Source organism: Pecten maximus, chromosome 3 (assembly GCF_902652985.1).
Source record: "Pecten maximus chromosome 3, xPecMax1.1, whole genome shotgun sequence".
In the NCBI taxonomy this organism is placed as follows: Eukaryota; Metazoa; Mollusca; class Bivalvia; order Pectinida; family Pectinidae; genus Pecten; species Pecten maximus.
Window position 1 is genome coordinate 39,316,528 of NC_047017.1, and position 17,274 is coordinate 39,333,801.

The window sequence follows — 17,274 nt, forward strand, 5'->3', positions numbered from 1 at the left end:
CCGTTGTTGTGATATTGTCATGATGAATAGACAACTTTTTTTCTTTCGTAAAAAAACATCTATATAATCTAACCATCTACAGACTACATCAATCACATGCAAGTTAATATTTCAGTGAGAAAATGACAGTCAAAGTTGGGTTTGATCACCTACTCTTGCTTTTATTATTGTTTACATTACTGAAAGATGGCGGACAAAATCGGATGCTGGATGAGTGATTTTCAATGTACAAAATAACAACGATATTCCGACGAAACTTTATCAATATTATAACCCATTCAGTAACATGCCACCAAAGAAAAAAAGACACATAGATGTCGATGATGAAAATTCAGCGTGATGTTAGTAGATTTTTCTTCCGGGTCACAGGTAAGCAGCAATATAGCGCCAGCGAAAAGTCGATTGTATCATTCCGCGTGAAATCTAATGCGTTCAACGCGGAAAAATATTCTTACGTATCATCGACAGAACATACTTAATTAAATACTTTTAAAACTATCTATTTGTGAGGTTCTGTTGTTTTGTCATATATCTAACGAAACTGCAGTGTTGCATTTGACTCCGTAAGTCACGGGACTATTTTTTTTTTGCGATAGAATATGATTGTGAAGTGGCAGTGGAAGTTGTGTCAGAGCGAACGAAAATGCCAAAAAAAAAAACACATTGCCCTGTCAGCTTCTAAAATACAACAAAACAAAAGGTGATTTTTTTTAATAGCTGAACTTCACTGTATGTCATTTTTTATCGTGAAGTTAAACAAATATTTACTGCATAACATTACGGAGTTACTGTAAAGCAACGTTTAGATTGGCCAACAGCAGTATCCGCCAGAGGCCTCAAAAGCGCTGACATAGACTCAAACTTACGTTTGTGTCTACGTTTGTGTCAACAAAACAAAAGGTGATTTTTTTATAGCTGAACTTTACTATACGTCATTTTTTATCGTGAATATTTACAAATATTTACTGCATATCATTACGGAGTTACTGTAAAGCAACGGTTAGATTGGCCAAGGCAGTATCCGCCAGAGGGCATCGTAGATTTTGTCAGCTACACCTCAAAAGCGCTGACATAGACTCAAACTTACGTTTGTGTCAAAAAACATGTACAAGATCAGATTATTCGTGGGAATGTCTAGAATCTATATTACAAAAAAAGTTTATGATTTACTTGAAATAAAATACATGTGTTATCTGCCTATCTTCTATTTGGTTTGTTTTTGTAGACATATCCATCAGTATTAAAGTATCATTATTCGACTTATTCTCAGAAACCTGTGAACCATTTTCAATGACATTTTACAGAAACCTTACGTGGCAAAAGGTAACGAAAAATTGAATTATATGGGGTCTGTGAGGTGGGGCAAAATGGGGTCAAATTGACTGAAATCTGAAAGGACCTGTTGCAGCTATATAGTGATTTTGGCCCACAGAGCTTTTTCATTAAAAATGATTGATTCATCAAATATGATCAATTCCTCATAACTTTTCGACATTTGGAAACCATTTTCTCATTTGGCCAACAGGTGGCGCTTCAGTCAATAGCCTATACCAGATGGCAGCATGACCCGTCAATAACAGCTAAAAAATGTATAAATTCAGACAAAATCTTGACAACTATACTCTCTTTTTGAAGCCTGATCTTGTGCACTTACAAACACGTAACAACTATATAAAAAGTGTATTTCATTTTTATGTGAGAACAATTCAAAATATAAAGACAGCTCTTTTTGCCAATTAGACCTATACTAAAGTCCATTTATTCAACAATGTTCGTATTTGAGTGCAGACAACTTTTTTTTGGATACCAAACTAAGAAGGCAATACAGACTGATAGTATGAAATACCACACTCTAGCTGATGGCATTTCATACTATCAGTCTGTATTGCCTTCTTAGTTTGGTATCCAAGTCGCTATTTACCAATAACCATAATTATGTTTCATTACATACCAGTATTCCACGTCAGACATGTTTTATCATATCTTTCAAAAAGTTTCGTCCGATCGAACTATTTCTCAAATCATGGTTTTCTGTGAGGCATATATCAATACCATTGATCGAGGGTCTATCTCGGATTAAAACATGGTCCTTATCCAATCAAAATACGCATTACAAACGAATCCTGTTAGAATTTCTTTTATATGGACATCTCATCGGCAAATTCAATATGTTCAATATGTTAAAATCAATAAAAATAATGGTGAGAAAATAAACAGATCTCCGACAGAAAGTTGAGTATTTCCTTTTCTTTTTATTCTTTTCACACATATAAACAGTACACTACATGACTGTGTGTATATATTCCCAAGCACAGATAAAACCTAGACTCATCCAGAAGTCTTTATTCAAAACAAAATGTAGATTATTTTTAATATCGTTCTTGCGTATATGTCATCAATGCAATGAAGCGAGGCAACTTTTGGATCCTTTATTAGACAATTCGTGTACTGACTATTAGGTGTACATGTACTTCATATTGTTTTAATGCCTGAACATCGACACAATGACCAAAATATCACGTTTTATACAAAAGGAAGACTGTGTACAACAAAGGTCTACGTTCCTTTCGTGATCCCCGATTACATATACATCAAACCAAACATTTTAAACACAAGCGTACACATGATTTTACCAAGCAAACAAATGTATATAATAAATTTAACTTTAGCCACATCTTATGTAAATACTTGTAAATGTGCTCAGATAATGTAAACAAGTTTCTTTGTAGAGAGTAGCAAACCTGCCTAGTACCTGCCTAGTACCTGCGCTCCAGGACCATTAATATATAGATCTTGATATTATTGTAACTACACTTTTATTTCTCTGATAGCAGTTCCTTAGATCAGGCTTATTAACACTAAATCAACTCCAATAAGTTTAGCAGCTGACTCTTAACCATAGCACAGGTTTATCAAAATAATGTAGTTAGTTTATAGGAGCATTTCTCAAGAATCTTTACACATGTTTATCAACATCAAAATAACTTAGTGAGGTCAGTCGACTTGGTAAAGCATTACAATAATCTTTGACATGAACAGAGAGTGAGATTCATAGTCACTGACAAATATGTAATACAGGCCCTACATTATACATATTTGATCTGGGTTTTTTTTGTTTGTTTGTTGTTGTTTTTTTTCAGTGACCAAAGAAAGTTTCCCATGAAGAATTAATTAAGTTTGAAGAGTATATAAGATATCCAGTGTATACAAAGCACTGTCTTCTCTCCAGCCAAACAATAAAAAATAATCTAGTACTATTGCTGTTTATTAACTATATTAATACTGACAGTTATCTGTAACACATAAATGCTTCACATAAATTGTGAAAAGCTGTAGTGAATTCAAAATAATGTATGCTACACTTTAATTGTCTTCTCACCTTGGCTATGCAGTCTAATAAACTGAAGACAATACTTCATTAACTACTCAAACAAATGAAAATTTTCCTTCACAAATATTCTTTTAAATTCCAACACCAACAAATACTGTTCTCTTTATTTTGACATGTCTATAAAATACACAACTGCACACAAATATAAATGCAAAGCTATGGCAAATGGAGTTAAAAGTAAACAAGAGCCTTCAAGACCTTGCAGGACCAAGTAGGTCTTTGTCAGAATCCGGTTACAGTTCTTCATACAGGCTTGTAGACAGAGAGCAGGTGAGCCCAGTACCATCGGGTTCCACATTCAGCTTCTCAATCATACCGTCATTCACAACCATAGTAAACCTGTAAAATAGATTACACTTCAATAACACAGGTTTATGTACATGATATTGATGATAATACACAAGAATGACTACCTGTAAGTAAAACAACAGATTACCTGTATGCAATACAAATTACCTGTAAGTAAAACAACAGATTACCTGTAAGTAAAACAACAGACTAACTGTTAGTAAAACAACAGACTAACTGTAAGTAAAACAATACATTATCTGTGAGTACAACAACACATTACCTGTGAGTATAACAATACATTACCTGTGAGTAAAACAATACACTACAGTGTGCCTGTGAGTAAAAGCATACTGTTAGTAAAGTCATCGCTAGGGAAAATGAATTTTGTTGATTTTGCCAAAAACATTTAGTCCAAAATCAGTTAGTAATTCAGCTGGGTTTTTTTAATAAAAATATGAAGCTGAACATAATGTCTGACATAAGGGCAAAACAAATGTTAAATGTCCCCGACAATTTCTTGGTAATGTGAAGATTTTGTATTTCAGTGATAATTGGACTAAGGAGGAATAACTCTTGTGGACATCAGCAATAACAGCTACCTCCTTTTATAGGTAATGTTTGTATGTTTTAACATAGTCAGCACCGAGACATTCCATTTATCTGGTTTATCTGGAGTCGCATCCATGAAAATTATTTTCAAATCAGCAAAAATGATCAAGTAACCACAATAATTGGTGCAAGCTTAATTCAGATAAAGGTGAAAAGTACAGCTTTATTCAATACATACCAATTTTATTTTCAAAATATTTGAATTTCACTTACAGCATTTACAAATCATGATCTGAACTTAAACTGTCCTTTTAAAGAGTGAATATCATTCCATTCTGGTGACTGGGATACAAAGGTGTAAAATAAGTCACTCAGATACAAAGGTATAAACAAAGATAAACTAGGATTTATGACTCAAAATTACCAGGAAGTCAAAGTGTTCTTGCAACCTTAGTCTCAATATTTAATACCTGATACCCAAAATTAAAATAGAGGGAACCCTGGGAATGATCTATTCTGTCCAATACTAATGAGGAACAATAAAAACAAGTACAGTACAACTCGGTTAAGTGGAAATCAACGGGGCCAAGCAAAATATTTTATTTATCCAAGCCGCCCGGTATTTCTAAATCCTCCAAGGAATGAAGTGACTAAGATGCTGACAAACTCTGGTATTCTCTATATACATAAAAACTGGAAAGAGAAGAAACCAATAGTTTGCCAGGTTACACCAGTAGGGAACTAATGAAATATCAAAATCAAAAATGGGCAGCAATCAATTTCATCTAATATTGTAAGAATCAAATCCAAAATGGCTGCCTTGCAGCCATCTTGTTTTTCTAGTCAGTCCCAAACAATATATGCCCAACAACTAGGGACATAGGAGTGCCTATAATATGCAACTGGAGAAGTCTTTCATTGTTTTATGAGAAATAGTAATAAAAAACTTTAATAGTCAAAACATGGAAAATCTAGAAAAAAAATGTACACTCCAGTTCCAGTGACATGATCAAGGCAATGAATGACCCTATCTATAACTGTAACATGTACACTCCAGTGTCTGTGATACCAGGCTATTAATGACCATATCTACAATTGTCACATAACCCTATGTACAACTGTCACATGACCCTATGTACAACTGTCACATGACCCTATGTACAACTGTCACATGACCCTATGTACAACTGTCACATGACCCTATCTGTAACTGTCACATAACCCTATGTACAACTGTCACATGACCCTATGTACAACTGTCACATGACCCTATGTACAACTGTCACATGACCCTATGTACAACTGTCACATGACCCTATCTGTAACTGTCACATGACTCTATATACAACTGTCACATGTACACTTCAGTGTCTGTGATATACCAGACTATGAATGACCCTTTCTATAACTGTCAAATGACCCTATCTATAACTGGCACATGACCCTATCTATAACTGTCACATGACCCTATCTATAACTGTCACATGACCCTATCTATAACTGTCACATGACCCCATTTATAACTGTCACATGTACACTCCATTGTCTGTGACATCAGGTTATAAATGACCCTCGCTAAGACTGCTAGAGTTTATAGGACACTTACCTCTTACATCTAGCATTACCCAGTATAGCTGCTACGTCCAAGGTTAGACCCATTTTCTGCAAACAAACAAGTATTAGCACATACAAGTATTTTTTTACAAACAAAAGAATTAGTTTTAATACATCATTTAGACAGCTGTGTATTTAACCACTTAAACAAGAGGCCTTATTGGCTTGTCCTATTGGCCTGTACAACTTATCTGATATGCAGCTGTGATGTGAACTCTTTGTTAAAAGAATAATACATGTGAGTGCTGAACCCAAACTCATCAGCTTTCTTTTCAGTAACTGACATATGTATAATATTGTAACCTTGGCATTTCGCTATTTCAGAAAAAATCCTTGTAGGCAAGTCAAAATATTTTCATTTGAAAAAGATTGGCGAACTTTCATTCCTTCATACATCTTGCTTAACACCATGAACCTTGACCTCTTGCTTATTGAGAATATTCAATCCTGTGACCTTGAAAGAAGGTCAAGGTCTTTGAACTAAACAATTTTAGCCCTTCATTCCATTATGCTAATAGCCCACTATCATGACCCTAGGCCTTTTGCTTAATGCGCCTAAATAATTAAAATGTTTGAATATATTTAACTCTTGTGACTTTGAAAGTAGGTCAAGATCATTTACTTGAATTAAATTGCTAACCAAAAGAGCAGAAATCATTAAAACATTTTAACACATCTGAGCCATGTGATCTTGAAATTTTAAATAGGTCAAGATCATTCATTTGAACAAACATGGTTCCCCATCATCTCAGTATGCACAGCTCCAGCAGGAGAGTTAAAACAGATAAGTTCACCTGAACAACAACAGTGTTTTACTGTCAGGTAATCCTTTTGTTAATGTAAATGTATAAAACACTTACATTTGTGAAGTCTCCACATGTATCTGCTAACATCCTGACCTAGAAAAAAGGAAATATTCATAATGTAAGATACACATAAATAACATAAGGAGTCATGGTATCGTCAACTAAGTCTCAAAAGTAGCAAGTAACGCCTCTGGGATCCTTTATCTTATTATACATCTGAACCTTACAACACATTCTTGAGAATATCTTGGTGTTGGTTTATCCTTCATATATCACTAAGATATGGAATCAAGAGCGTAAATGACCAAACAACATTTATCAAGGGTACAGTACTTATAATGTAATCAACACCTAGTGCAAATCCGACACCCCTAATCCTAAATCCAGCAAGCCAAGCCATATCCTACTGGGTTTCTTACCTTGCCTGCCGCCTTTTGATTTTCACCCCAGGCTTTCATGACAAAAGGATCGTTAACAGACACACAGGTCACAGATAATATACCCTTGGCCTTCAATTTCTCAGAATCCTTAATGTAGCCAGGCAGATGAGTCTGAAATAATTTGTACATTACACATTCATATTTTGACATCTCTAAAACACTGCACTTTTAATACACAAATTTCAATTTAAGATCACTAAAGGATGGCTGAACGAAGTAAAGAATTTTGATTGAGTGAATGAAAGAATTTGTGATTACTTTGGAACAGCCAGGTGTGAAGGCCCCAGGTACGCCGAAAATGATGTGTTTCCCTTTCGTGAATGCATCCTTGGTGTTAACCTTGTTGTCTGGGGTATCCTCAAACAGATCCACTACAGGGAGACTGTCACCTACCTAGAAACAGAGAAAACTGAATTATTACATTGTTACCTAGCAACAGAGAAAACTGAATTATTACATTGTTACCTAGCAACAGAGAAAACTGAATTATAACACTGTTACATGGTAACAGAGAAAATTATACCTAACAGGTAAACAGTATCCTGAGGGGAACACAACAGGACCCCATGAACATAGCACAAGACCACTTCCATTTTAAGCAAAATAAGCCAACCAAAGTCCTAATGATACTACCGTTATACATTATATTGAACATTTTTCAGTAAGAGCTGGTGTTATCAAATTCTTGTTCAGACCTGAGATTATTTTTTTATGGTGTTATCAGTACCAGTTCAGAGTACAGTTGGACATGATGTACTTTAGTTTTATATCAAGATTCTTTCCCAGCAGGACGAGAGTTCTAGTAATTGTTGTGGTGTAATAATCTGTATGACCTACATTATAACTCTTCCCACACTTAAAGGCAATCAAAAATAGCTGTTTCCGGTTATGCTTACATACAAGGGTCCTACAACATGTATCGAAACCAGCATCATTTACTTTGAAATTTCATAATTTGTGTAAAGTAAAATGATTTAAAAACCAAGCTGTTACTTGGAAAATGGCTTTTCAAAACAACTGGTTTTATCCTTCTACCTTTAATTAGTCATACATGTCAAGGTCAATAGTTTTAACAAGGTCAGTTTTAAGTCCCTTCGCAAACTTTTCAGTACTATGACATTATATTGGTGGAAGGCTACTGGCAACTACCACCCTGGTGTTGTCTTTAGATCTCACCAACAGAAATCAACAGATTCTGTCAGTGTGACCTGTTAAGTCTTCAATATAATGACCAAGATCATAATTAACATCCTTTGTCAGCAACTTACAGTATACAGGATAATTGTTGTCTGTAGTGAAATTCTCATCAAAGAAAAGTTTGACGAGTTTTATTATACAAAGGCTAAATAATCCTGTGGTTGTAACCGAGTGTACGATTTCAGGTATTCAGAATCCTTGAGGCAAAACCTAGGAATGTGTCCTTACATTGAAATCTAAGGTATTGTATTTCTGACTGTAAACCAGTGGGGCGTTACGAACAAACTACAATGACTGGGTCCCACACAGGGTGTCTTCCCACTCAGCCAACATATCCTATTTTAACATTGGGGGTAGGAACAATAGAGAACAATAGGCACTAATTACAGGTAAGTTATAGCCTGTTTTGGAGAAGTACTTGATTCTCAGGTTACCTGTGTTACCGGTATTACCTGTGCATGTGCTACATGCTGTTATCAGTTTGTAGATAATGTATACGAAATGTATATGTATCACAAATACTTTTATTATATTAAAAAATTAAAATAAAATAACTCAAATTTTCATAAATTACTGAAAATAATTCATTTTTCTATATCTTTCATTGTTAAAAATTTCACACTTTATCATAATTATTATGTTTTATAAATAAAACAGAAAATACGTTTGTTCAATTTTAACCTTTACATTGAAAGGTCACATTATCAATACGTTTAAGTCAACGTTACCTGTTTCATTGTAATATATAACAGGTATATATAATGTACTTAAGAGAAAACGATTAAAAACAAAACACTTTAAATCACATTTTAATAGTTCAAGTAAAACAAATCATGTATAATAGTGAAACTGATTGAATAATAAAGCACAAATCAGTATAATCCTAGAAAGCACGGATAAAGTTCACAATATCACCAAAGTCAATTAATCATATCGGCGGTTCTCATATATGCAGTCTTCACCTACGAAATTATTCACGTAATAAATAGTTCAATCTTATTATTACAAAGAAATACTTATTATAAGATAGTAATCATATCTAATTGAAAGGGGAAAAAGAACAAGGGAAAAAATGATTGAAAGTACACTGTATATCATTGTTACCTGTATATGGTGCATTTTTAATTATGACAGATATATGAATGTCATATGGTCTTTGATTATCATGTGTAAAAATCATGCTCAGTTTTCTGGGAAAAGACTCAGGTTGAACAGGTGAATAAAAAAAAAACGTACAGTAATATATTTTCACTGACATTATTGTAATTGTCAAGATTTTGATGACAATTTTAAGCTGAATGAAAGTCAAGACTACTGATTGTGCATCAATGATATTCCAGAAGCCAAAGGACTGACCTAAAATTGATAGCTAATTAAATGCATGAATTGGGAAGTGACCACAGGTGTAATTTGACCTTTATACAAATATGATCAGTGCTTGACCTGAAAAGACAAGACAGACATTTTCATTGTCCTTATGATAGTTCAAAAACAATCTTCAAATGACAAATAAATACAATACATTGATTTCTCTTTTCTGAATGAAAGATACGGAAGTGTTCCGGAAATTGTGATTTATGTACCCACATGTATGTCTACACGAGAATGCTACAGATGGTTTGATCCTCTATCGCCTGCTACGACCACATGCAATGACCTTGTGGTCTTCGTTGACATCTTGCCTCACGCTTACCAGGTGCATACGTGCAGCTATGAGTTCACATGAGGAACAATATATTGATTGTACACGGATCAATGTAATAATAATCCCTGTAAAATTGCATGTAGGATTGTACTTGAGACCTGAGATCCCAAACTTATTACTGTCTGTACCGTCTCAATCCGTAACATCCCAAACATATTACTGTCTGTACCGTCACATCCCAAACATATTACTGTCTGTACCGTCACATCCCAAACATATTACTGTCTGTACCATCTCAATCCGTTACATCCCAAACATATTACTGTCTGTACCGTCACATCCCAAACATATTACTGTCTGTACCGTCACATCCCAAACATATTACTGTCTGTACCGTCTCAATCCGTAACATCCCAAACATATTACTGTCTGTACCGTCACATCCCAAACATATTACTGTCTGTACCGTCATATCCCAAACATATTGCTGTCTGTACCATCTCAATCCGTTACATCCCAAACATATTACTGTCTGTACCGTTACATCCCAAACATATTACTGTCTGTACCGTCTCAATCCGTCACATCCCAAACATATTACTGTCTGTACCGTCACATCCCAAACATATTACTGTCTGTACCGTCACATCCCAAACATATTACTGTCTGTACCGTCATATCCCAAACATATTGCTGTCTGTACCATCTCAATCCGTTACATCCCAAACATATTACTGTCTGTACCGTTACATCCCAAACATATTACTGTCTGTACCGTCTCAATCCGTCACATCCCAAACATATTACTGTCTGTACCGTCACATCCCAAACATATTACTGTCTGTACCGTTACATCCCAAACATATTACTGTCTGTACCATCTCAATCCGTTACATCCCAAACATATTACTGTCTGTACCGTCACGTCCCAAACATATTACTGTCTGTACCGTCTCAATCCGTCACATCCCAAACATATTACTGTCTGTACCGTCACATCCCAAACATATTACTGTCTGTACCGTCATATCCCAAACATATTGCTGTCTGTACCATCTCAATCCGTTACATCCCAAACATATTACTGTCTGTACCGTTACATCCCAAACATATTACTGTCTGTACCGTCTCAATCCGTCACATCCCAAACATATTACTGTCTGTACCGTCACATCCCAAACATATTACTGTCTGTACCGTTACATCCCAAACATATTACTGTCTGTACCATCTCAATCCGTTACATCCCAAACATATTACTGTCTGTACCGTCACGTCCCAAACATATTACTGTCTGTACCATCTCAATCTGTTACATCCCAAACATATTACTGTCTGTACCGTCACGTCCCAAACATATTACTGCATGTCTGTACCGTCACATCCCAAACATATTACTGTCTGTACCATCTCAATCCGTTACATCCCAAACATATTACTGTCTGTACCGTCACATCCCAAACATATTACTGTCTGTACCGTCACATCCCAAACATATTACTGTCTGTACCGTCTCAATCCGTCACATCCCAAACATATTAATGTCTGTACCGTCACATCCCAAACATATTACTGTCTGTACCGTCACATCCCAAACATATTACTGTCTGTACCGTCTCAATCCGTCACATCCCAAACATATTACTGTCTGTACCGTCACATCCCAAACATATTACTGTCTCTACATTCTCAATCCGTCACATCCCAAACATATTACTGTCTGTACCGTCACATCCCAAACATATTACTGTCTCTACAGTCTCAATCCGTCACATCCCAAACATATTACTGTCTGTACCATCACATCCCAAACATATTACTGTCTGTACCGTCACATCCCAAACATATTACTGTCTGTACCATCTCAATCCGTTACATCCCAAACATATTACTGTCTGTACCGTCACGTCCCAAACATATTACTGTCTGTACCGTCACATCCCAAACATATTACTGTCTGTACCATCTCAATCCGTCACATCCCAAACATATTACTGTCTGTACCGTCACATCCCAAACATATTACTGTCTGTACCATCTCAATCTGTAACGTCCCAAACATATTACTGTCTCTACAGTCTCAATCTGTAACGTCCCAAACATATTACTGTCTCTACAGTCTCAATCTGTAACGTCCCAAACATATTACTGTCTGTACCGTTACATCCCAAACATATTACTGTCTGTACCGTTACATCTTACTGTCTGTACCATCACATCCCAAACATATTACTGTCTGTACCGTCACATCCCAAACATATTACTGTCTGTACCATCACATCCCAAACATATTACTGTCTGTACCGTCACATCCCAAACATATTACTGTCTGTACCGTCTCAATCCGTTACATCCCAAACATATTACTGTCTGTACCGTCACGTCCCAAATATATTACTGTCTGTACCGTCACATCCCAAACATATTACTGTCTGTACCGTCTCAATCTGTCACATCCCAAACATATTACTGTCTGTACCGTCACGTCCCAAACATATTACTGTCTGTACCGTCACATCCCAAACATATTACTGTCTGTACCGTCTCAATCTGTCACATCCCAAACATATTACTGTCTGTACCGTTACATCCCAAACATATAATTAGGGATCACTAGAGTCTGTATATGTCTGTACCGTCTCAATCCCTAATATTGCTGTCTTGCTGACTTGTATATATATATTAAAGTAAGTTATAATCCCAATCATACTTCAGTAATAATTATACACTTAAAATACTACCAATTTATGAAATGTAGTAATTATTATACACTTATACTACCAATTAATGAACTGTTATTAACATTTGCCCTTGAATCGTATCATATGCTTAACAAAGGAAACAGATGTTTTCGAAAGCTTACAAACAAGACTGTTTGTGTTTAAAATAATCATTTTTCAAAATACATACATGATAAATCTGCTGGTAAATATGCAGATCTATATATGTTTTTCACACATACCGTAAGACCTAATAAGGGAGCCTGCCCTAATAAGGGCGCCCCTACCTTTTTTCAAGGAAATAAATCTTTAACTGAGTGTCAAAATGGTGTTCAAAAATAATTCATGTGAAATGTTTTGCTACATTATCTTTTCAATTTTCTTCAGCAAATAAAATAACTGGAGCACAAGTTTTTGCCACTTTTTGTCTATTCCTACAGATGACATGTCAGTGCAAAGAGCACTCCAAACTAAACACACATACAAATAATAACTTTCTTTATTTGAAGATAAAGTTAAAGACTTCATTCTTGTTGTTAACTAACTATTGTTAAGAACAGAAAAGCTAGTAAAAGACATTGTAAATCAATTATTAGGTCAAAGAAAACGACGTCTGATATGATTTGGGAAATCATCTTTGTCTATAAATAGAACACAAAAGAGTTCCATTTAAACATAAATGGTGGAACACACGTTCTCTGGTCTAAAGCTCAGCTGGCATGGTTTACAAGTTTACAGGAATATTCAAGTGATGTTTTAAGCTTAATATATGATAATGAACAGATATCTTCATCTGGAATATTTTACTGTTTCCACAGCCTTGGTTATTCTGCTATAAGGTATAGTCTGTTACATAAAACTTCAGAATAACTAATCTTAATAAGGGCGCCCCAACTGTCAATTACCCGCGCCCTGCGCCCTTATTAGGTCAAATACGGTAATGTATTTAATATAACTTTCAATGCCAGATCTAGACTTATTCAGGATCAACAGAACATGGCTGCCAGTTTGATCAAAGTCAACAACAAGGAAGTTTTTCCCACTTATATTTATTGCAAGTCATTGATAGCTGATCGTGAACAGGATTCCGCAAGATCAATGAACAAGCACATACAGTGTACATGCCATAAGTTTGGGTTACACAGCTTCAAAAATTATCCTATTAGGTCTGATAACAGTTTAGATTGCATTTTACATAAACATTCCTTTCAAACAGAAATGTGATTTTTTTCTGTCAATAGTTTATATCATTACAAAAACAAACATCTATTTTCTGAGAGCAACTGATCCCTGGACATTGAACTCAAGATTAAGTATCATACCTATGACTATGGCATTATGTGTTCACTATAGCCCTATGCCTTAGGACAGTGAGAGTGTGATTTGTCAGATTTCAAGCTAAATTGAATCATGCAGGTAAAATAAAATCTGGACTTGTTTCCGAGGTGCATTGTTGATATAATGCACTGAAAAACCTTGTATCTTTGTGAATGGAAAATTTTGATGAGGTTATAAATAAGCTTTATAAAAGTCACCCCAATCATTGATTTGTCAGGAGACTAACTGTGGTGCCTGGGGATATAGGAAAGTTTCATTAATATTTCCTCAGAGACATGAAAAGAGTATTCAACAGATGTTTCTATAAATAATAACAGGTTTGTACATGTACAGAGGATTAAAATATATATGGAATGTGTTTCATTTAAAATTTTAATCAACATCAGTGCGTTCCTTACATTGGGTTGGATTTTCCAACAGATATGGGAACACCAGTAGATTACAGAGTATGACCAGGCTGTAACAGGTAGATAAAGAGTATATTTCCTTTATATTTACATTATATTGCAGTATTCATGTATTAAAATACACACTCCTCTTCTTGAGTCTATATACTGTATTACATTAAACGCGTTAGCATTTAACACGTTAAACACATTTAACGTGTTAAACATAACATTTGACATGAACGGCCTTTCATAGTAAATGTACATATGAACAGGTGCTTTACCTGTTAAAACACAAATACACACATTTTACTGAATTTTGTCTTACACGGTTTAACATCTAAATTGTGTGTTCGATCAAACCGAAAGTAGAACATAGGGACAATAGACGATATAGACACGTGGTCAATTACGTAACAGATAACATGGCGGACACAAAGTCACTGCAATGATAAATACATTTTGGCTGGCACATGTATTGTGGATGTCATGTAAAGTGTTTCCACCTATCGACATACAATGTTACATAGTCAGACACCGTGTAGCCTGTTCTGGAAATGAATCCACAGTAAATTCCGCCCAAACCTTGTCTACTGTTCTGAGCGCATGGTGCGGTAACTGTTACACCCCTAACTTTCAACCGTTTGCTGTTGAACCCATACAATTTACACTTTCTTCCTCGGTGCATAGAAGAACATTGCCAACAACTGTGTAACCTGTGTGGTTTACAAGCATCCTGTAGCCTCCATGAAGAAAGGTGACCCGGCCCTACCCCTCTCACCAGTCCTTACCTTAGCCGACATGTTGACTGCGCTCGTCCTACTGAAGTATCTGCCGTGGACCACCGCTCGGCACACGGCTCTCACTCGGAGACACGCAACGCTCATTTTCTCCTATAGGCCTAGATACAGATTATATCACTCCTTCTCACACCTGAATAGCCTAGTTGTAGGTCAAAAGAGAGACGAATTAAGGAGAGACTAACATAAAATCAGATTTTACCGTTCTGTACATAAATTCCGGACACTTAAGTGTAAATTGGCCACTGCAGCAGACAGGAAGTTTGATCTCGACATTCCCCGGCTTCTATTGACATCCCGACCATAGGCCTATATATCACGTTGATAAATAACTACCTACTGTTTACGTTGGTAAACACCTTGCATTAACCACATATGGCTCAAACGCCAAATGCTTGTGGAAGGAAAAGCGCGTGCCAACCAATCTCTTGATTTCTCTTCATTTTAATTATTTATTTTATTGTCCTTAGATGACAATTAAAAATTTCAGATTGAATAATTTGAAAATCCAGATATCCTACGATTTTTTTTAGACTTTTTACTAATTTCAAATTTAGATTAAAACAATAATAAATCAGTCGGGGTGGTTGAATTGTATTTCGTCGCACACATACGAGAAGAAAAAATATTGTAATTCACAGCTAACAAAACACTAAAATATAATAATTCGATTGTATAATGTACACTGCTATGTCTCAAATATTCTAACATAATACTTATATATTTTTTCTCATAAGAATGAAATATTACGTGTTTACACGCCTATAACTAGACTACTCTTTACCTTTTCATTTCTTTTTTAATTTCACGACTAAGTACATGTACTCTGGCTGGTAATAGTGAATCAGACGCTAAACGAGGTGTTTAGATCGACAGTGGCGGATCCAGAGGCTTAGCTGAGGGGGGGGGGGGTTCCAAATTTTTGGAAAATGATCTGTATCAGCCAGCGCGAGGCCAGTAATGGAGAGATATTGGCACTAAAGTCTACAACTCCTATTGACAACCTTAAATGACCAAAGCTGTTGATAGCAAAATAGCAAAATTCCTTCTTTCTGAGTAATATATGAAGTATGCATTGATGTAATACCTAGATGTACCAAAATCACACGAAGCATTCACTGTATAAGAAAGTTCATAAAAGTAAAATCTGAAAGATATAGATAAATTATACAATTGATGTAAAAATATCAGTTTTACTATACTATTTGATGATGGTCTTGTTTACATATATATTAAAAATCACTAAAGAAAATACATGATTTATGTGTTACAAAACAGTGTATGAATGCACCCTGCTGTTGGTGGCCTGATAACTTATTCTCGACTTCTATATCACCTTTACTTCCCCGTCTATTATCTGGACACGTCCCACATACAGGTGGGTTCCCACACAGATTGTTGACACTTAATACAGGTGAGAAGGGTCCTGGTCGATAACTACGATGTCTAACCACAATCTAATTCTAAAATACGGTTTTACAAATAATACAGGTGAGAAGGGTCCTGGTCGATAACTACGATGTCTAACCACAATCTAATTCTAAAATACGGTTTTACAAATAATACGATTTTGGTGGCCTGTCCTGAAACCTATTTACACGTATGACCTTTTTTCACCACATATCCTTGTTCTGTATATGTTCATGACAACGTTTAATCGTGAAGCATTTAATCAAATTCAAACGCACCCACCTTCACCACAGGTACTTGTGGACATGATTATGATGTTTTTAATCAAAATGTTGCATTATAGATTAGTAAACTATTGTAATACAATCGCATGCTTAATCGTAAAATATATATTACCTTGGCCTTATAAATACTTAAGCCAAGGTACGATATATTTTTTTAACATTTTTTTAGGAGGGGGGGGGGGGGGGGGGGGGGGGGGGAGGTTGGAGGAAACACATTTTATTACGTCGTTGTAGTTTGCATGGTAATTATCTAATCTGGACGAAATTACCAGGTAGTAACTTTATCAGTGGAACAATAATGAGCTAATTTTATTAATAATGTACAAGTTTATTCATTATCACCAAACAGTACATTTATCAAGTGACGTTTTTCTAACAATTTATTCAATTAACTTGCAGTGGG

General features: G+C 35.5%; 1 protein-coding gene across 2 annotated transcripts; it reads right to left on the reverse strand.

Annotated features, from left to right (window-relative positions):
* Positions 1 to 2,227: 2,227 nt before the first annotated feature.
* Positions 2,228 to 15,478, reverse strand: LOC117324134 (peroxiredoxin-5, mitochondrial-like). Of its 2 annotated transcripts, none has more exons than XM_033879803.1 (6): positions 15,380 to 15,478; positions 7,350 to 7,484; positions 7,071 to 7,202; positions 6,706 to 6,744; positions 5,838 to 5,893; positions 2,228 to 3,730 (listed from the first exon to the last, which is right to left on the reverse strand). In XM_033879803.1, the coding sequence occupies exons 1-6, from the start codon at positions 15,389 to 15,391 to the stop codon at positions 3,625 to 3,627; spliced, it is 480 nt and encodes a 159-aa protein (XP_033735694.1). In that variant the 5' UTR covers positions 15,392 to 15,478; the 3' UTR covers positions 2,228 to 3,624. The 2 variants fall into 2 exon arrangements, with proteins under 2 accessions (XP_033735694.1, XP_033735693.1); XM_033879802.1 differs by having other exon boundaries at positions 15,169 to 15,428.
* Positions 15,479 to 17,274: the final 1,796 nt, after the last annotated feature.

Bases quoted from the DNA above. Each gene is read 5' to 3' on its own strand.
- LOC117324134 (XM_033879802.1), bottom strand. From the start codon at position 15,264: ATGAGCGTTGCGTGTCTCCGAGTGAGAGCCGTGTGCCGAGCGGTGGTC. The intron at 7,485-15,168 runs GTAAGGACTGGT...CTCTGTTTCTAG, and splicing joins CAGTCAACATGTCGGCTAAG to GTAGGTGACAGTCTCCCTGT. The intron at 5,894-6,705 runs GTAAGTGTTTTA...GTTTGTTTGCAG, and splicing joins CATGTGGAGACTTCACAAAT to AAAATGGGTCTAACCTTGGA.